This window comes from Corythoichthys intestinalis, chromosome 14, assembly GCF_030265065.1.
Source record: "Corythoichthys intestinalis isolate RoL2023-P3 chromosome 14, ASM3026506v1, whole genome shotgun sequence".
In the NCBI taxonomy this organism is placed as follows: Eukaryota; Metazoa; Chordata; class Actinopteri; order Syngnathiformes; family Syngnathidae; genus Corythoichthys; species Corythoichthys intestinalis.
Window position 1 is genome coordinate 49,440,225 of NC_080408.1, and position 21,636 is coordinate 49,461,860.

The 21,636-nt window shown below is 43.5% G+C and overlaps 1 protein-coding gene and 2 long non-coding RNA genes across 3 annotated transcripts in view; 1 reads left to right on the plus strand and 2 right to left on the minus strand.

Moving 5' to 3' along the window:
• The window catches only part of clstn2a (calsyntenin 2a), a 369,961-nt gene that overhangs the window by 338,034 nt on the left and 10,291 nt on the right, over positions 1–21,636 (plus strand). The window contains exons 13-17 of the mRNA XM_057857289.1: positions 1,534–1,739; positions 1,808–1,975; positions 18,582–18,727; positions 18,899–19,019; positions 21,300–21,490. Of these exons, the coding sequence (XP_057713272.1) occupies positions 1,534–1,739; positions 1,808–1,975; positions 18,582–18,727; positions 18,899–19,019; positions 21,300–21,490 (832 nt within the window). The remainder of the gene's footprint in view (positions 1–1,533; positions 1,740–1,807; positions 1,976–18,581; positions 18,728–18,898; positions 19,020–21,299; positions 21,491–21,636) is intronic.
• LOC130929788 (uncharacterized) lies at positions 1,400–2,973 on the minus strand. The gene is made up of 3 exons (XR_009066958.1): positions 2,143–2,973; positions 1,843–1,949; positions 1,400–1,767 (listed from the first exon to the last, which is right to left on the minus strand). It is a non-coding gene; the product is annotated as an uncharacterized LOC130929788 (long non-coding RNA).
• On the minus strand, positions 2,974–7,505 carry LOC130929786 (uncharacterized). The gene is made up of 5 exons (XR_009066956.1): positions 6,873–7,505; positions 4,289–4,376; positions 4,095–4,190; positions 3,800–3,970; positions 2,974–3,635 (listed from the first exon to the last, which is right to left on the minus strand). It is a non-coding gene; the product is annotated as an uncharacterized LOC130929786 (long non-coding RNA).

Here is a 21,636-nt window from a genome sequence, read left to right on the forward strand (position 1 = left end):
TGGAAGAATTTTCTCCAGATGAAATAGCTCTGTTTGGGAAGACGTTTGGTTGACTCACCATGACCACATTATACACTATTTATATAATGCTGTTTAATCCAGGCTAAGGGGGTTCATCTGTGAATGATGAAGATTGCATGGAGCAGCTTGCGTTTTTTTTTTTTTTAAAGCAAAACAAAAGTTTGCATGTTAAAAAAAATTATAAGAATAAAAAATAACAATCGTATAGGACGATAGGACTAACACGCATGCGCACATTGTGATGGTGATGTTTAAACAATATATTGTGTAGGGCTGAACCCTAACCCTACTTGTCATTTGTGCTATCGATGTGTTCATTAGGGTCACAGGTGACTTTGGGCGAAAGGCAAAAGTTAACCCTTCTGTTAAGTTTGTGTGTCAGGAACAGTAATACGGTACCCAAAACAGGTCAATTTAAAAAAACAGAAGGGTTAATTATTATATTGTGCGAGCAGAAGCTTGATTTGCCCGCTATGTTTTATAATAGTTAATATGAATAATTTAAGTTTTGATAAAGGGATAGAGAAGATAACTGTACATATAAAATATAAAACAAGAAAGAAAGTAAATATTCTTTTTTTATTTCATTATTTTGTATGTGTGTGTGTGTGTGCGTGCATGTGCGTGTGTGTAATTATGAAGATTTACAAGTTCAAAATGAACTATGACCGCCCGGCTTGCTCCCTAAAAGCCAAAAAGACATTTAAAGCACAACTGGAGCACAGTCATGCTCTCTACTAGCTAACTCGAAAGCAACAGAAGACAATAAGTCTGCAATTAGTTAATTTATTTAATCAGCCCTGAGACCAAAAAAAAATGTCTCTGAGGACCCTTCCACTTTAAATGGTTTGGGCATCTACTAGTGATAAACTCATTTAAAGTCATAGCAGAAGGATGCCACACAGCTGGACGTTTATCATCATCTTCACTCCCTTTTTGTAAGACACTCTTCAATAGGGTTTTTTTCACCAAGGTGTGTGAATGCATTTCTCATCTCAGGATATACAAAAACAGTCATGCCAGTCATGCCCACAACACAAAAGGGGTTCCACACAAAAAAAGAGGCAAGTTTCGAGCACTTGTTTGTTTCTCATGAGATGATGAGAGGGGGACGATCTGCCACCTCCCTGAGCTGTTTGCCGTCCGAGTTGCGCCAAACTGCGAGGGCCCATTTAGTCCTGCTTGCATGTCTAGTTTTAATTGTTTCTTGTTTATTTTAATGTGATGTAACTTTGAAATAACTTGAATTGCTCTATCAAAAAAAAAAAAAAAAAAAAAAAAAGAAAGAAAAACATTAGTTTTGGGTTCCACTGCACATTTACAGTTAGAATGTAAAGCCCAAAGTAATTTAGCATGAGGATTTATAAATGAGCCGGTTAATCAACTATGAAAATTATTATTATGCATGAGACACATAAAAACAGTTTAACTCATTAATTTTAATCTTTATGAAAAATATTTAGCACAGTATCAGAATTCGTCTGATGCCATTTTCTAACTGCTGCTCGTCAGATGTTTCGGGGAGGAGGCGTGTCTCTCCGTCCCCGACGTCAGGGCGGTCGTCATGGTTCAACCCCCCAGCGAACCCCGAATCACCATCACTGGTTCCGATCGGCTGGTCAGGCCTGCCGCTGACCTTCGCGCTCCCTTGGGCGTGGCGCCTTTCAAGGAGCTTTCCATCACCAGTACCGTCATGAAGGGGGACGGCTTCAGCAGATGTGAGAGGAAACGTCCGACAAGCTCTCACTGTGGAAGACTTGTATCATTTTTCTGTACATGTGCGCAGCCCGCAGGCCAGGTGTGATGGAGGTGATGCATAACCTGGACTACTGTGATATCCTGGTGATTGGAGACGAGCTGAATCCAGAGAGAGAGAGCCTGAATATTCATCACAGCGCTCTGCTAGGAAAACACCTGGACGCCACCAACTCCACCACAGGAATATCAATATATGGTTAGTATCCACTTAAGTATTGTATTGCAGGAAGCAATGTTAGCGGTTTTCTTTATTGCTAATAAAATACTGAAAAGGCCATAAGTCCGGAGTTGTCGTTTAAATAAATTAGATAGCATGTTTTTAATGAGCATTACTGCTCTTAAAAGATGATTCCATTAACTTACTCACTGCCATTGTAGGCGATAGATGTCCAATCCGTTTTAACTGGGAGAGGCTAAAATGAGTTTATCGCAAAAATTAGAAATTTTCACGAAGCATTAGGGTGAATCCCATTTCACCCCTTGGCCCTACCCCTTACCCCTACCCCTTGGCCCTTCAAACGGAGCAATAAGGGGTAGGGCTTGAAACGTTAGCCCTACGAATTGGGACACCCCTTCACACTCAAGTACGTCATAAGTCCATTCCGCCAGTTGTGACGTCATCAAAAAGCGACGGAACCAAACAGACACGCCTACTGCTGTGGTGCCCACACTCTCCTTGGCTATGAAGCTATTTTTACAAATATCTGCGTCGAATCGACGAAAGGCCATCAGGCGAAGGCGTCTTCGACATCTGGGAGCATTGCTGTATCTTGCTGGGGTATGTAGAATGAGAAAGTAATACAAATAACGCGTGTGAGTGAGCACTTTTTAGTGTCCAGCCAGCACAAATGGTTGGTAGCCTCCAGAGCTAGCGTGTGAAAGAAACAATGTGTTTGTGTTTGAAAGTCCTTTTAACTGTACATTCGTGATATTTTGTTATACAGAAACAATTTGCTTGCCTTTTTTGATTTGCTGATTTATTGATTGGAGTAGTGTCCTAGCCTGGCTAACCGAACAAAAAGCAACAGCTAACGTGTGGCTTTTGTTACTCGCCTCCTTCCGTTTGAGATAAACATGCTGCTCAGAGGGGTTTGAACCCATTTTTTGTACCAGGTTCAGATGTGAATACATAAATACATTCACTGCATTGTGTGTGCCATCAGTGTGTTGGTTTGGGAGGATGAAAGTCTGTTCTTTCCATGTTTTTCTTTCCAGCAAATGGGTCATCCCACAAATTATTGCCGGTTGGACATAATATGCCTGTTCTAAGGTTGTGATTCAATGTTGAGGCGGACTTGAGGTGGGACCTACACCTCAGCAGAAGAGCCATAAACGCTGTCCAAAAGCTGCTGCAGAGAGAGCAGGACCATGGTTGGGACGGGCAACTGGAGGTCCTGATCTATATATACTGGTTGGCACATGGACTCTCTTACATCGTGGTGGCTCGTGTGTTGATGTGCAATGTATATAATTTTTGGTGATTTTTTTTTTTTTTTTTTTTCACGCTTTTTCTCCCATTTTCCCATTACATTCTAATATAATGCATCACATTTTTATTTTACAAAATAAATCTCTTCAAACCAATATCCGTTTCATTCATATGATGCTGATGTGATAATCATGCTCACAAACTGTTATTTCTTTTATTAGCAGCTTCTTTTCAGAAATAGTGAACATAGTGCAAATTACAGCTTAAAGTGTCTGAAAGTGTGTGGTGCAACTACAGAAAATAAACAGTATGAATATGACCAGATTAAAAAAATGAATATAAGACAACCATCAATAAACAAAATGAAGAGATGGTGGGGTGACTGGAGCAGGAACAGCACGTGGCACATTCTGGGCTCAGCGACGTTCTAGGGGAACAAACAACATTACATTACAGCATGCACTTCAATCCATTGAGAAAAAAGGTGTTACAGAATGAGGGAGTGGTGGCTGTGTGTACAATACATCATTATTTGGACATACCATGCACATTAACCAAAAAAAAAAAAACAATATATGGCTGTATGTTTACCAAAGCACTTTGGATGATGACATCCCCCTCTGCGCATGCATCCACCAAGAGTGGAGGGTCCATTGCTCCCCTTCCTCTCAGCACCGCGTGCATATCCTCATAATATTGCCACGTTGTGGCGGTCTCCTGGCCTTCATCTGTCCCACCCCCAGAGCAGGGAGTTTTCAGCTCCTGTAAGAAGCAAGACAATGGCAATTGTGAATGTACTTCATTGCTCGCTGACAATATTTCAGGAGTAAATGGTGTTATACTTATATACATAGTATTCATCTACTTAACGGGCATTACTGTTTACCTTGTACTTTTTTTTTTTTTTTTTTAATTCTCCCATTTTTTGGAGACCTGCTGGGAGGACATCTTCCCCTGCAGCCCCAGCTCCTTGATCAGCTTCCTGTGTTGTAAATGCGAGGGATAACTTATGAATTGCTAATTAACAAACAGACAAACTCTGGCAAAAACATAACCTCCTTAGCAGAGGTAATGACTCACTCCCACTGTTGTTTGGCTGAGGCTTTTGACTTCAAGAACCGTTCTTGGTTCTCAAACCTGGTAAGGCTCTTTGTTTGTGCTTGACTCCCTGTGAATCACATTCACCAACATGAATACTTGTGATAATAGGTAGCGAAATGACGCACACGTCGCTCAAAAGCAACTTCTCTATTGTCAATCTAGTACATTGCTCGCAAATTTAAAAAAACGACAACTGTGTTGTTTTTCGACTTTCCCCAGCACATTCACATGCATTGACCGATTCCTTATTTATGCAATAAAGAGTAGTGTTGTATCGGTCGCGAACGATTCGTTCTTTTTGAACGAATTGTTTTGGTGAACGACACCGAACTAATCATCATCTGCACTGATTCGTTCTATGAAGGTGGTGCTTGTTCGCTGCGTGGGAGGGCGTTGAGCAAGCGGCAGCGTCTTCTGACATCGCACACGACCAATCAGACGCCAGCCTCATCGCGGGCAGGGGAGGGAGCGGAAACAGAATCAGGGCGTTTGTCACTCACGTCCACGTGTGGCCAATAAGCAGCCAGCGTGCAGGCAGGGGGGCAAGACTGAGTTTTGTCACTTCCCGTTCAGTGACTCGGTCCTCCGGTTCCTGACCTAGCTTGCTGCTAACTTGATTTTCCAGTAATGACTGCGGTGAACGAATCAGAAAATGAAAGGAAATGACTTTGTCACATATTTGTTAACGTGGAGCCTATCAAATGCTGCTCAAACAGACAAAAACACCACACAAATCTAGCGAGCATTGTTTAGAGTAGTACTTTTCTCAACAAACTCGTGACTGCCTATGACGACATACTATCAAATTTACAGTAATTTAAAACACGGGTAGCTACGAGGCAAGCAAAAGCTGAGCTGCGGTCGCGTGACGGCAGTGAAGCGGGCAGAGAACTGTCACTATATGGAGGCTTCATGGCAGCGATATTTACCTCATATGTGCACAGAAAAAAATATTTAGTATGATCACCATAATACTGATTTGCAATGAAACTGTATATACATGTCAATTTTTTCCCGAGTGTTTTTTTTTTTCTTTTCGTGTCAGCGTGTCGGGTGTTGGTTGGTTTGACAAATTATGTCAATCCGTCCATCATGTGCTACTCAAGCGCCCAAAACAACGCACGCAGACACGGGAGATGTCGCATATGTCTACATTTTTCTTAACAGACTAATGAGAGTAGAAAGGCGACATCGTAAAGAGCTAACAATTATTTCTCGTCAGCATTTGACGATCTGAGATGCGGGGACGACAGGGGAGCTGACCGGATTATTTTATTTATTAATACCAGTGCAAAAAAACAATATGATCACCATAATACTGATTTGCAATGAAACTGTATATACATGTAATTTTTTTCCGAGTGTTTTTTTTTTTTTTTTCGTGTCAGGTGTTGGTTGGTTTGACAAATTATGTCAATCCGTCCATCATGTGCTACTCAAGCGCCCAAAAACAAAGCACGCGGACACGGGAGATGTCGCAATATGTCTACATTTTTCTTAACAGACTAATGAGAGTAGAAAGGCGACATCGTAAAGAGCAAACAATTATTTCTCGTCAGCATTTGACGATCTGAGATGCGGGGACGACAGGGGAGCTGACCGGATTATTTTATTTATTAATACCAGTGCAAAAATTCAACACGATCATCTTAATACTAAAAAACAAAAATACAACAGAGCGAGATGTAAATATGATGTGTTGGTCGTTCCATATTCAGAAATTAAACTTTCGATGTATTTTTATTTTCGTGACAGCAAACATGCTGTATATGTGATTGTATGTGTGATCAAGAACCTGCTAAAGAAAGTCCGTGCGCCCCCGCCCCCTACTCCCCTCACAAAAGGAAAATGTTTAACCGTGTCCTAAATCGAAATGCAAGCACGAGCCATGACTTTGAGCCCATAGAACTAGGACAGACGACGCGGAAGTTCTCCCTCGCTTTTGCAGCAGCAGGCGGGAGACGAGGCTGTCTGTGAAAGCAGAATGATAACGCCTGTCACTCATTTCTGAAACTACGACGAGTGGTCAATGTGGAAGAGAGGGAGGGACCAAGCAATGTCACTTCCCGTTCAGTTATACTGCGAAGCGGTCTTTGGTGATTCGTTCGGCAACGTCACTTCCCGTTCAGTAACCGAACGATTCGTTTGGGCGGGGAGGGAGATGAGGGGGGCGAACGATTCGTTGAACGATTTGTTTGAACGAATCTTTTTACTGAACGAACCGGAATGGATTCGTTTACTCAAGTGAACGACAAATCTCGTCACTAATAAAGAGCGATTTCGCCGATGAGCGTTTATGGCAGAAAAAACTGCACATTGCGACGTCATTACATTGCTCGTGAATTATAAAAAAAACAACCATGTTGTTATTCGACTTTTCCCAGCACCTTCACATGCATTGACTGATTCCTTATTAATGCAATAAAGAGCGATTTCGTCGATGTGCGTTTATAGCAGAAAAAAAACTACACATTGCGACGTAAGTCCCGCTCACACAATACATCAGTTATCACAACTTAAAACTCTTAAAATAGTTAAATTAGGGATAAACAGAGCTACTTACATTTGTGTACTTCTTTCCTTGGCTCCGCCATTTTGGAAATGATTCTCGGGGTAATCGCTTTGCACCCTGGGAAATTTCGCGTAACCCTCCGTTTGGAGTGAGGGTAGTCATGGCCCTCCGTTTGGAGGGGTGGAAAGCCCTCCCCCTTACCCCTACCCCTGCACATTAGCGTGAATTGGGACAGCCCTCCCCCTACACGTGAACGCGCAAAACGGAGGGGAAGGGGAAAGGGGTAGGGCCAAGGGGTGAAATGGGATTCACCTTTAGAATTACGTCACAGTATTTGGACGCTGACAAAAACAAGCAATAAGCAACAAAGCTTCTACAACTCTCTTCTACTAGAGTATGTTACTGTGAGTTTTTTTCCGGGAAGCGCCAAGGTGCTTCACTGTGGCCAAATGTGATTTCAATAAAAGGAAAATAAATATTTAAAGACCCAATAATTTTTTAAAATCGATCAGTTCCGTAAGATTAAATACAAAATAAAAGTTCACTTTGAAATCTTTTGTTACTGGAAACTTGTGAGCTGAATGCAGCCTATATGACGTGAGATATCATTCACAGGCTAACGAAAATTAGCATTGCGTCACAATATTTAACTTGGTGTTTAAAAAAATAGAGGCAAGCTCATTGGATAGTGACAAAAACAAGCGATAAGCAACAAAGTTTTTACGACTCTCTTCTACTGTGGTATGTTACTGTGAGTGTTTTTCTGGGAAACACCACACTGCCTTCTCGTGGCCAAATGTGCATACAATAATGGACATATCAAGTTAACATATGTCAATACCCAAAATGTTTAAAATCAAGCATTTCCGCAACAGGTAATACAAAATTTAAGTAAACTTTGAATTATTTTGCTCATGAAAACTTGTTAGCTGAATGATTACAATGATATTCACTAGCTAACGAAGATTAGCATTGCGGCACGATATTTAACTCGGTGTTTAAAAAATAGAGGAGAGCTCGCGGATGGTGACAAAAAACAAGCGATAAGCAACAAAGCTTCTACGACTCTTCTACTATAGTATGTTACTGTGATTGTTTGTCTGGAATGCGCCACACTGCCTCCTTTTGGCCAAATGTGCATAGAATAATGGACAAATGAAGTTAACGTATGTCAACACAGAAAATGTTTCAAAATACAAGTACACTTTGAATTCTTTTGTTACACAAAACTTGTTAGCTAATGCAAGTATGCGACGTAAGATACCATTTACATGCTAACGACAAATAAAAAATAGAGGCGTGCTCGGTGGATGGTGACAAAAACAAGCGAACAATGTTACTGTGAGTGTTTTTCTGGAAGCGGTGACAATATATGCATAAAATAATGGTCTAATGAAGTTAAAATATTTCAATACCCTAAATGTATAAAATCAAGCATTTCTGTAAGAGTAAAGGAAAATACAAGTTCACTTGGAATTCTTTAGTTCCTGAAAACTTGTGAGCTGAAAGCTAATATACGACGTGAAGAAATCTGACCTCCTAGCCAGATTGACGGAAGAACGCCGGACCCACGATGGCGCAGATCCAACGACCCGCGTCGGCGAGGTCCGAAAATCCGGCCAAAAGGCCAAACTCCGTGCGTTCACCTTAGTCTTAACCCCTTGTACTGACTCCATTTTGAAAGCTGGAAAAGGCTTCGAAACACAAGTTGACTATATATTCTGAGTCGACAGCAATCATACAGCACAGAGGGACCCATGTGAGGATCCAAGGTTCCAACAAAATCCAATAAAAGGTTTCTGAGAAAAATGACAACGCTTAGTTAAACATTCAGTCTTTTTTGAGGCTCTCGCGGGGTGGGCCATGGGCAGGAAGAAGGGTGTTTGGGCGTTGTTTAGGATTATTGTCTGTTTTTTTTTTTTTTTTAATCCGTGTATCAAATCTTTACATATTTTCGCTAAGAGAGGAGTGTGATTTAGCTTAGTTAATTCGGTCAGTTTTGGTTGGATGTTTATTCCAAGATACTTTATGTTCTCTACTGGAATGTTATAATTTAGATTTTGATCTGCAGGATCCAAGGTCACCATATTACAAGTCAACAAAAGGTTTCCGAGAAAAATGACAACGTTTAGTTAAACATTGTCTTTTTTGAGGCTCTCGTGGGGTAGGCCATGGGCAGGAAGAAGGGTGTTTGGGCGTTGTTTAGGATATTGTCTGTTTGTGGATTGGACAGGAGGATTCAGGAGTTACTGTTGTTAGGGCAATGAGGGTTGTGGATTTTGCCACCTCAGCGCAAAAGGGGCTCTTGGAGTCGTATCCGTCGTGTTATCAGTTGGATATCGGGCATTCTCTGGTGTTCCTTGTGTTGGGGCAGGACATCCCGCCATTTGTTCTGGACTGTCCGGGAGAACTGATTGCAAGAATTGGTAGTGCAGACGTGGGCTTGTAGATGTCAGCGTCAATCTTGCACAGTCAGTTGCATGACGCACACGTTGGGCTTCCGTGATAAGAAGGCCTCATGTCCTATATTATGCTTGTTTTCCTTAATCTATGGTATAAGTGCTATTTATTTTATATTGGGTATGTTAGAGTAATACAAACAGTCGATCTGTAAATATGAGAAAAGATACTATTCCCTGATTGAATATATTAAGTGCGTTACAATAATGCAAACAGTTAGACGGTACCTATGAGAAAAGGTATCTCCTTCAGACGTAAAATACCATTCACACGTTAACGAAAATTAGCATTGCCTCACGATATTTAAGTTGGTGTTTAAAAAATAGAGGTAAGCTCGTTGGATAGTGACAAAAACAAGTGATAGGCTAAAAAGCTTTTACGACTCCCTTCTACTATAGTATGTTACTGTGAGTGTTGTTCTGGGAAGCGCCACACTGCCTCCCGGTGGCAAAATGTGCATACAATAATGGACAAATCAAGGTAAAATATATCAATACCCAAAATGTTTAAAATCAAGCATCTCTGCAAGAGTAAATACAAAATACAAGTGCACTTTGAATTCTTTTTTTCCTGAAAGCTGAATGCTTAGCTGAATCAATATACGACATTAGACACCATTCACACGCTAATGAAAATTAGCATTATGTCACGATATTTATCTCGGTATCAGCAAGCTCATTAGATGCTGATAAAAAAAAGTTTCACCTTCTAACACTTCTACTTAGTGGTAGTGTTTAGCATGATTTGTCATTAAAACAACTGCAACAGGTGGTAGGTACTATATTCGTAGTTAGTGTAGGTGTTGAATGTATTTCTTGTTGTTTGTTCTTCTCTTCTGTCTCTCTCCTTTTCTATTTCCCTTTTTGTCCACCCATATCCCCTTCCTGCTCGCTGCTTTCTCCTTATAAACGAAACACAATGAATAATCATCACAATGGGAGTATATCATACTCCCATGTGATACATTAAAACTGTTCTGAACTATAGGACACTCAGATTCCTATTCTCTCTGTCAAGCAGCTGAACATGACACCCCCCCCCCCCCCCAAAAAAAAAAAAAAAAAAAAAAAAAAAACACAGGTGAAACAAAATTTCATTCTAGTTCAGCCCGACTGAGACAGTTACAACATCACATAGTACATTGGTACAGACCGAGCTGTCTGCCAGATCACGATAGAGAGCACTCCGGAAGTGTGAAATAGAACATTTGGAGGCAGCAAAAGAAAAAAGCTGACCTTTCACTCACCTTCAGAGGAAGAGGAATAATAGGCTCGAGAAAAACAGTGATTCTCTGGCCAAATGTGCATACAAAATTGGAAAATCACATTAGAAATCTTTGAATAAATCTAACAGTTCAGTACGATTTAATGCAAATGTATTGTACTTGATAGTAAAAATGGCTGAACATTGCTTTATTCATGATTCTTTTCCGTCCTGCTAGGGGATACCTGTATGCATCACTTTTAAAATCACACTGACTTAATGGTTTAATGATCAAAATAAGCATTATTATTACTTAGAGCAGTGCTTCTCAATTATTTTCTGCTCCGGCCCCTTAGGATGATGTTAACGTTTTTCGCACCCCCAACTCTTTGCCGCAACTGTAGATAGGATCATTTGTTGATAACATTATTAATACCGTATTATAGGTACACCTTTGCATAACATTGTGTCCTTTTTTATATTAAGGGAAAAAAAGTAATATCGATCAACTTACAATAAATTATAACTTTATTACCATTGTTTTGTTTCTAACAAACTTAGACTTAAAAATGCATCAATTTACCTAAATAAAAAAAAAAGTCTCATCCAAACTGTAACAATACACTCAAGGTACTACATGTTTTGACTATTTCATACCGAAATTTTTTTAAAAATAAAATCATAAATAGTAATACATTGAAATTGATTAGCAACATTATCGCTTGAGAACAAGACACCGAATTGACCCCCACCCCCAAAAAAACTAAATAACAAAACAAAAAACAAAACAAAAAAACGACAATACCATTGGATAGAGGGACAGGTTTTAGTTATTGCTGCAGGCAGTATCAGCTCCTTTGCTACGGTGTGAGGTTATTTTGCACTGAGCTTGGTAAGCCACCTTATATAATGCTAACAGTGCTCGCTGGTTTACTTATGTAACACTGTCAAAGCAGGACGATTGTTGGCAATATTCGGCACGTTTTTGCTGGAAAAAAAAAAATCAAGCGGCTTATCAATGTAATTGGCGTCTAATGTCTTTAAGTGACGGTCTTCATTGATTTGGCTTCCTGCTGTCTGCTGCAAACATTTTTAGACACAGGAAAACAGACTGGTCTAGCCTTGACTCCCAATTTACAGTCGTATGACAGTTTCTGAACCTTTTGGAATTTCTCACATTTCTTTGTAAAATCACAATCAAATTTGATCTGATCTTTGTCAAAATCACACAGATGAAAAAACAGTGTCTGCTTTAACTAAGACCACCCAAACATTTATAGGTCTTCATATTTTAATGAGGATAGCATGCAGACAATGACAGAAGGGGGGGAGTGAACCCTCTGCCTAAGGAGATTTAAAGAGCAATTGAAACCATTTTTTACCAAACATTTACAGTCAGGTGTGTGCCCAATCACTGATGAGTGGTTTAAAGTTGCCCTGCCCACTATAAAGCACACACGGGGTAAGAATTGTCTTGATGAGAAGCATTGTCTGATGTGCATCATGGCTCGGTCAAACGAGCTGTCTGAAGACCTGCGATCAAGGATTGTTGATTTGTATCAAGCTGGGAAAGGATACAAAACCAGATCTAAAAATCTGGATGTTCATCAATCGACAGTCTGAGAAGTTGTCTACAAATGGAGAGTTTGGCACTGCTGCTTCTCTCCCAAGGAGTGGCCGTCCACCAAAGATGACGCCAAGAGTTCGGCGCAGAATACTCAGAGAGGTAAAAAAGAACCCTAGAGTGTCTGCTAAAGTCTTAAGGAAATCACTGGCACAGTCCAGTATCTCTGAGCACACATCAACATACGTAAAACGCCATCCCTGCACCTTTTTTAAATGCACCACACACATCATACTCCACAGGAGAGCTCCGGCAAAGGGCGGTGGGACGGGCGGCTGGACAGAAACTCCATGCGGCGGTCCCACTGCCCCAAGCCAAGCTCTCCTATTTTAATGCATACATTGCACTACCCTCCCCTCACACCCCCATCACGGTGCTGGGTGATGGCTGCCAGTCGGGAACCTGGCAGCCACAGTAATAGGGTGGTAGGTGGGTCCCACACTTTTTCTATATGGCGTGGCTCCCGGGGTGTGGCCTCCCCTCTGCCTCGGCTGCCGGCCACGGGAGTGGGTTGGGGGGTCGGGTCTCCGATCTTGCATCGCCCCGTGGCAGTTCCTGGGCGTTCTCCTGCCTCCGCCTTCCCCTCTCTTCTCTGGCTGGGCATCCGCCCTGCGCCCCGTCGCGGGTCGCTGGCTGGGCGCCGGTGTATCAGCGGGGTGTCGCCTGCACCGGCGGGGGACCCTGCCTTGCCTGGGGCTTGGTGGGCCGCTGGGGGTCCCGTGGCGTGCAGTGCCGGTTGGGGGCTGTGGCTGTGGCTCGTGGCCTGGGTGGGCGGGCTTTGGTGGGTGTAGGCGTGGGGTTGGTGATGCGTCCCCTCCTGCCATCCCTGAAGGCCGGTTGATGGGCGCGCGGGTGGCCCAGGGCACCACCCTGGGTCCCGGGGTGGGGACGGTGGCTCCTTTGCTGGGTGGCGGGAGGAGGGATGGGCTGGCTGCGCATGGCCCCCCCATCCCCCCGCCCGCCCTCCCTCCCCGGGCTGGCTGGGTGGGGGCCGTGGCCCTGGGTTGGGGCCCGCGCGGTTTCTCCGCCTGTCTGCGTGGCTGTCGCGTGCCCGGTGGGGCTTGCGTGCTGCTGGATGTGGTAGGGCATGCTCGGGTTGGGGGTTCCGGTGCCGGGATTGGCGATGCGGCGGCGTAGGGTTGGTCGCCAACGGGCTTACACTCATAAGAGATTCACACGATTACTGAGTTCTAGATCACAGAACTGATTTGTGTACACTCTACCCCTTTCAATCACTTAGCTTATAGTCTTATAGACACCCCCACCCCCATTCTCCTCTTTCACTGGCCAATAGGCCCCCACATGGTGTAAACCGGAAATACATCTCGCTGACGATAGCACCAGCATATTAGTAACTAGTTTAGATGTTCAATGTATTTCTTGTTGTTGTTTGTGTATGTTTCTTTTCTTTCTTCTCTTGTATTTCTTTTCTTCTGTCCCCCCATAATCCCTTCCTGTTCGCTGCTTTGTCATAATAAAAAGGTATTTTGAATGATCACAATGGGAGTATGTCAGACTCTCAATGTGAAACATTAAAACTGTTCAGAATCCGGGCACTTAGACTTCCATTCTCTGTGTCAAACAGCTGAACAGGACAGGTTTAAAAAAAAAAAAACACGTAAAACAGTAGCCAAAACTGGTGTTCATGGGAGGACTCCACAGAGGAGGCCACTGCTGTCTAAAAAAATACCTTGTTGCTCGTTTAATGTTCGCAAAAAGGCACTTGGACATGCCACAGAAGTTTTGCCAAAATATTTTGTAGACTGATGAAACCAAAGTTGAATTGTTTGGGAGTAACATACAATGCCATGTGTAGAGGAAAAATGTGTCAGGTAAACGCGGGAAGGCAGGTGGTGTGGACCCAATTGCAGGGAAACAAAAAGCAGCAAGGCAGGTGGCGGTGAACTCAAAAAACGTGTTAATAATAACTAACCAAAAGCACAAAGTACAACCAAAAGGACTGGTGATCAAAAAGGCAATGTTCAAACCAAAACATACTTAATCGGAGGGACTGGTACACGAGGGCTTGGACAAGACTTGAATTTGACATTGACATAGACAATGATGCAACAAGGAGTGAAAAGAAACTGGGAGCTTATATACACACAGACAAGGGGTAACGACACAACGGGTGAGCACAGGAAGATGCAGATTGGAGGATACACTAGGAGGTACAACAGGTGAAATCAATGGGCAATCACAGGGATAAGTCACACTAGGAGAAAACCAACACAAAACCTAGCAGTACACCCCCCCTCCCCCCCACCCCCGCCCCAAGGGACGGATCCCAGACGTCCTGAAGAAAACAAAGTCCCACACACGGCGAGAAGAAGGATGCTGGGAGGAGGGAGCAACATCAGCCCGTCGGGGCTAGTCAGGCGGGCGTTCAGGACGCCAAATGTGGGCCGATCGCACGGGTCGATCGGGTGGGCGCTTGGGGCACCAGACACTGGGCGACCGCACGGGTTGATCAGGCGGGCGCCCCGGGCGAGGTAGGACTCAGGAACTGAGTCATCGTCGGAGTCGGGCGGACCAGGAACTGAGTCGTCGTCGAAGTCGGGCTGACCAGGAACTGAGTCGTCGTTGGAGTCGGGCGGACCAGGAACTGAGTCGTCGTCGTCTGCTGGCGGACCAGGAACTGAGTCGTCATCGTCTGCTGGCGGGACAGCAGCGGAGTCGCGGGAGTCTGCTGGCGGCACAGCAGCGGAGTCGCGGGAGTCTGCTGGCGGGACAGCAGCGGAGTCGCGGGAGTCTGCTGGCGGGACAGCAGCGGAGTCGCGGGAGCCTGGTGACGGGACAGCAGCGGAGTCGCAGGAGAAAACAGGAGCGGTCGGCGCGGGCACTTGACTGCGGGTAATCGGCGCGGGGGGCACAGGACTGCGGGGAGTCGGCGCGGGAGGCACTTGACTGCGGGGAGTAGGCGCGGGAGGCACTTGACTGCGGGGAGTCGGCACGGGAGGCACTTGACTGCGGGGAGTCGGCGCGGGAGGCACTTGACTGCTGGAAGTCGGCGCGGGAGGCACTTGACTGCGGGGAGTCGGCGTGGGAGCCTCGGGAAGCCACGACGTCAGCACCACCGCACGCCGTCGGTGTTGACGACTATGCCGAGGCTTTTGGCGAGTGCCTTCAGGTGGCAGGGGCGGCAGAATAGCCCCATTAGGCCGTAATGAGCCTGGGCGACTCCGCAGACCACCCCGGGGGGGTCCCCGATAGATGGCCCAACGGGATCCCAGGTAGGAGTCTTTGGCTATGAGCTCCGAACGGGACACAGAGTGTGGAGGGTGGTAAGAAAAATAATCAGGGGAAACTGAAGGTGTGAAATCAAAATCCGGGTCTGAGTCAGAATCAGAGTCCAAAAATATGTGCCGAGGGAACACAAAATCAGGGGAACGGGTGGAAAGCCGTTAGCGAGTACGCCGGTGCCGGATGTTTCCCGCTGGGTCCACTAGTGCAGGGAAACAAAAAGCAGCAAGGCAGGTGGCGGTGAACTCAAAAAAACATTTTAATAATAACTAACCAAAAGCACAAAGTACAACCAAAAGGACTGGTGATCAAAAAGGCAATGTTCAAACCAAAACTTACTTAATCGGAGGGACTGGTACACGAGGGCTTGGACAAGACTTGAATTTGACATTAACATAGACAATGACGCAACAAGGAGTGAAAAGAAACTGTGAGCTTATATACACACAGACAAGGGGTAACGACCCAACGAGGAACAGGTGAGCACAGGAGGATGCAGATTGGAGGATACACTAGGAGGCGTAACAGGTGAAATCAATGGGCAATCACAGGGACAAGTCACACTAGGAGAAAACCAACACAAAACCTAACAAAATGGAACAACTCACTAACATCAACACCCCATCCCCACCGTGAAGCATGGTGTAGGGATCATCATGATTTGGGGCTGTTTTGCTGCTTCAGGGCCTGGACACCTTGCAATCATTAATGAAAGAATGAATTCAAAATTTCATCAGGATGTTTTGCAGGATAATCTGAGGCCGTCTGTCAGACAGATGCTGCAACAAAACAAAACAAAACACAGAAGTAAAAAACTTCATAATGGTTTCAGAAGAACAAAATGCTCATTCTGGAGTGGCCGTGTCAAAGTCCAGACTTGAACCCCATTGAGATGCTGTGGCATGACCTAAAGACAGCGATCCATGCCAGACAGCCCAGGAATCTGACTGAACTACAGCAGTTTTGTAGAGAAGAATGGGCCGAGAATAATCCTGATCTATGTGCCAGGCTGATCTGTAGCTACAGGAAGCATCTGAAGTGATTGCTGCCAAAGGGGGGGGGGGCACAAAATATTAAATGTGATGGTTCACTTACTTATTTTTCCCCCTTCTGTCATTGTTTGCACACTATCCTCAGTAAAATATGAAAACCTACAAATGCTTCCGTGGTTGTTGTTAAAGCATTGTTTTTTCATCTGTGTGATTTTGACAAAAATCGGATCACGTTCGATGGTGACTTTATGCAGAAATGTGTGAAAATCCTACAGGTTCAGATACTTTTTCATACCATTGTATTAAGAGTAAAAGCCGAATGCTACATACAGTGCCTTGCAAAAGTATTCGGCCCCCTTGAATCTTGCAACCTTTCGCCACATTTCAGCCTTCAAACATAAAGATATGAAATTTAATTTTTTTGTCAAGAATCAACAACAAGTGGGACACAATCGTGAAGTGGAACAACATTTATTGGATAATTCAAACTTTTTTAACAAATAAAAAACTGAAAAGTGGGGCGTGCAATATTATTCGGCCCCTTTACTTTCAGTGCAGCAAACTCACTCCAGAAGTTCAGTGAGGATCTCTGAATGATCCAATGTTGTCCTAAATGACCGATGATGATAAATAGAATCCACCTGTGTGTAATCAAGTCTCCGTATAAATGCACCTGCTCTGTGATAGTCTCAGGGTTCTGTTTAAAGTGCAGAGAGCATTATGAAAACCAAGGAACACACCAGGCAGGTCCGAGATACTGTTGTGGAGAAGTTTAAAGCCGGATTTGGATACAAAAAGATTTCCCAAGCTTTAAACATCTCAAGGAGCACTGTGCAAGCCATCATATTGAAATGGAAGGAGCATCAGACCACTGCAAATCTACCAAGACCCGGCCGTCCTTCCAAACTTTCTTCTCAAACAAGGAGAAAACTGATCAGAGATGCAGCCAAGAGGCCCATGATCACTCTGGATGAACTGCAGAGATCTACAGCTGAGGTGGCAGAGTCTGTCCATAGGACAACAATAAGTCGTACACTGCACAAATCTGGCCTTTATGGAAGAGTGGCAGGAAGAAAGCCATTTCTCAAAGATATCCATAAAAAGTCTCATTTAAAGTTTGCCACAAGCCACCTGGGAGACACACCAAACATGTGGAAGAAGGTGCTCTGGTCAGATGAAACCAAAATTGAACTTTTTGGCCACAATGCAAAACGATATGTTTGGCGTAAAAGCAACACAGCTCATCACCCTGAACACACCATCCCCACTGTCAAACATGGTGGTGGCAGCATCATGGTTTGGGCCTGCTTTTCTTCAGCAGGGACAGGGAAGATGGTTAAAATTGACGGGAAGATGGATGCAGCCAAATACAGGAACATTCTGGAAGAAAATCTTTTGATATCTGCACAAGACCTGAGACTGGGACGGAGATTTATCTTCCAACAGGACAATGATCCAAAACATAAAGCCAAATCTACAATGGAATGGTTCAAAAATAAACGTATCCAGGTGTTAGAATGGCCAAGTCAAAGTCCAGACCTGAATCCAATCGAGAATCTGTGGAAAGAGCTGAAGACTGCTGTTCACAAACACTCTCCATCCAACCTCACTGAGCTCGAGCTGTTTTGCAAGGAAGAATGGGCAAGAATGTCAGTCTCTCGATGTGCAAAACTAATAGAAACATACCCCAAGCGACTTGCAGCTGTAATTGGAGCAAAAGGTGGCGCTACAAAGTATTAACGCAAGGGGTCCGAATAATATTGCACGCCCCACTTTTCAGTTTTTTATTTGTTAAAAAAGTTTCAATTATCCAATAAATGTTGTTCCACTTCACGATTGTGTCCCACTTCTTGTTGATTCTTGACAAAAAAATTAAATTTCATATCTTTATGTTTGAAGCCTGAAATGTGGCGAAAGGTTGCAAGATTCAAGGGGGCCGAATACTTTTGCAAGGCACTGTATGCTTTGTAATATTTCCTCATCTTAGCTCTTCATATCTCCAATGCTCTTTGCTGTGTGCTCTTGTTTGATTAAAACATACAACACACACTCTGAAATTGACAGTGACACTCCCACCCACTGAGTGGATGTGCATTTACACTTTATTCTAATATGGCGAAAAAAATATGTTGCCCAAGGTCGCATGCACCACCCCCGGCATCGCTCTGCGGCCACCATTCGAGAAGTATTGACTTAGAGTAATAATAATGGCCGCCGTACTGTTTGTGTGTGTGTCAGGTGTGGACTCCATGGCCCACTACGAGCAGGCACTGCGTCAAGTGCGCTACAGGAACTGGCGACCCGCCACGCTGACCGACAGAAGGTTCCGACTCACCTGCTCGGAACTGAACGGCCGTTACACCAGCAATGAATTCATCTTGGAGGTCAGCTCTCCCTTCCAGGACGCGTCGCGTGTCTCTCGAGCTCAAATAATTAAACGTCCTCCTTAAGCTCAAGTGGCTGCCGTATTTGCAGGATCTCACTCGCTCACATTGTCATTGGTTGCATATTTAATGTCGAGAAGTGCAAGTGTTCTTCTTTTATTTCCACTTCAGGTCAGCGTCCTTCACCACGCAAAGCCTGTTGAGCATGTTAATCACGTGGCCGCTCAGCCGCAGTACTTGAAAGCTGTTCATCACCCACTCATGATACACACTTCCAATTCCCATATCTCAGGTAACATCTCATTAAGGTAAAACCTTCCAGTAAGAGTCAAACTGCAAATGTGTGAGCTATTGTGCGGTTTGAAAATATGTATGAAGTGTTCATTAAAAATATATAGAACATGGGATATACAGTGGGGCAAATAAGTATTTAGTCAACCACCAATTGTGACAGTTCTCCTACTTGAAAAGATTAGAGAGGCCTGTAATTGTCAACATGGGTAAACCTCAATCATGAGAGACAAAATGTGGAAAAAAAACCAGAAAATCACATTGTTTGATTTTTAAAGAATTTATTTGCAAATCATGGTGGAAAATAAGTATTTGGTCAATACCAAAAGTTCATCTCAATACTTTGTTACGTACCCTTTGTTGGCAATAACGGAGGCCAAACGTTTTCTGTAACTCTTCACTCTTCGCTTGGTGTAAAGAAATAAACTGTGGGAGCAATTATTAGAAAATGGAAGACATACAAGAACACTGATAATCTCCCTCAATCTGGGGCTCCGTGCAAGATCTCACCCCGTGGCGTCAAAATGATAACAAGAACGGTGAGCAAAAATCCCAGAACCACACGGGGGGACCTAGTGAATGACCTACAAAGAGCTGGGACCACAGTAACAAAGGCTACTATCAGAAACACAATGCGCCGCGAGGAACTCAAATCCTGCACTGCCAGATGTGTCCCCCTGCTGAAGCCAGTACACGTCCAGGCCCCTCTGCAGTTCGTTAGAGATTATTTGGATGATCCAGAAGAGGACCGGGAGAATGTGTTATGGTCAGATGAAACCAAAATAGAACTTTTTGGTAGAAACACAGGTTCTCGTGTTTGGAGGAGAAAGAATACTGAATTGCAGCCGAAGAACATCATACCAACTGTGAAGCATGGGGGTGGAAACATCCTGCTTTGGGGCTGTTTTTCTGCAAAGGGACCAGGACGTCTGATCTGTGTAAAGGAAAGAATGAATGGGGCCATGTATCGAGAGATTTTGAGTAAAAATCTCCTTCCATCAGCTAGGGCATTGAAGATGAGACGTGGCTGGGTCTTTCAGCATGACAATGATCCCTAACACACAGCCAGGGCAACAAAGGAGTGGCTTCGTAAGAAGCATTTCAAGGTCCTGGAGTGGCCAAGCCAGTCTCCAGATCTCAACCCCAAAGAAAATCTGTGGAGGGAGTTGAAAGTCCGTGTTGCCCAACGACAGCCCCAAAACATAGCTGCTCTACATGAGATCTGCATGGAGGGATGGGCCAAAATACCAGCAACAGTGTGTGAAAAGCTTGTGAAGAGTTACAGAAAACGTTTGGCCTCCGTTATTGCCAACAAAGGATACATAACAAAGTATTGAAACAAACTTTTAGTATTGACCAAATACTTATTTTCCACCATGATTTGCAAATATATTCTTTAAAAACCAACAATGTGATTTTCTGTTGTTTTTTTTTCACATTCTGTCTCTCATGGTTGAGGTTCACCCATGTTGACAATTACAGGCCTCTCTAAATTTTTCAGGTGGGAAAACTTGCACAATTAGTAGTTGACTAAATACTTATTTGCCCCACTGTATAACTACAGTTTATTTTCAATAAGGTTCATTTAACCCTTTAATTCATGAATTGCTTTTTTTTTTACCCTTACAGGGCACTCATTTAGCTAATTGGTTGCTATTGACGGCGCTAGACGTCCAATCCATTTATTATGGGAGGGGCGTGTCAAGTTCAAATACGAATCCTTAGGTAGACATTTATAATATTACAGGGCGTATGAACGAACGTTCAATTGAACTGAAACATGAGCATTCACAGCCAGTCTTCCAAATTTTGAATGAACTGGACATATAGAGCCATCAATGGCATTCAATAAGTTAAATATCATGGAACAAATAGCCCGTTTAGACTGTTAGTTGGGGCTGTAATCAGTGTGTATTTCTGATTTTATTCATTTTAATTTCGTTAATTTACCATAATTTTTGGACTATAAGCCGCTACTTTTTTCTCTCATTTTGAATCCTGCGGCTTATAGTCCAGTGCGGCTTATTTGTTGATTTATTGGGGTTGGTAGGTAACACTTTATTTGACACCAGTGTCGTAAGACTGCCATAAGACCGTCATAATTATAACATGATATTATCATGGACATTAATGAATGCTTATGACAGATTAAGTCATCATGCCAGCACTCCCAGTCCGAATGGATTGGATGTCTATCACCTCCAAATGGAGCCAATGCGTTAATTTTAACAGAATTAAAAAAAAAAAAAAAAATGTTCACCACCATTTCTTCTCGCCCAAGGACCAGCACCTCCAGCTGCCACCGTTGTTATTGTGGTGTGCATCGCCGCCCTGGTGGTTATCGTGGTTATTGGCGTGTACAGAATCCATGCGACTCATCAGGAGGGCTCCAGAGAGGAAGAAGATGACGGTAAAGAGCCTGAAGAGGAATGGGACAAGTCTGCACTCAACATCACTGTCAACCCTATGGAGGTACCAACTCAGTGACATGTTTTTAACTCTTTCAGTGCTATTAACGATGATTGAAATTGAAAAATGTAAATGGAAATTTGTAATAGTTAAATTACAATTAATCGCAAATATGTTGTTTTTTTTTTTTTCATTTACTTTTTTATTTA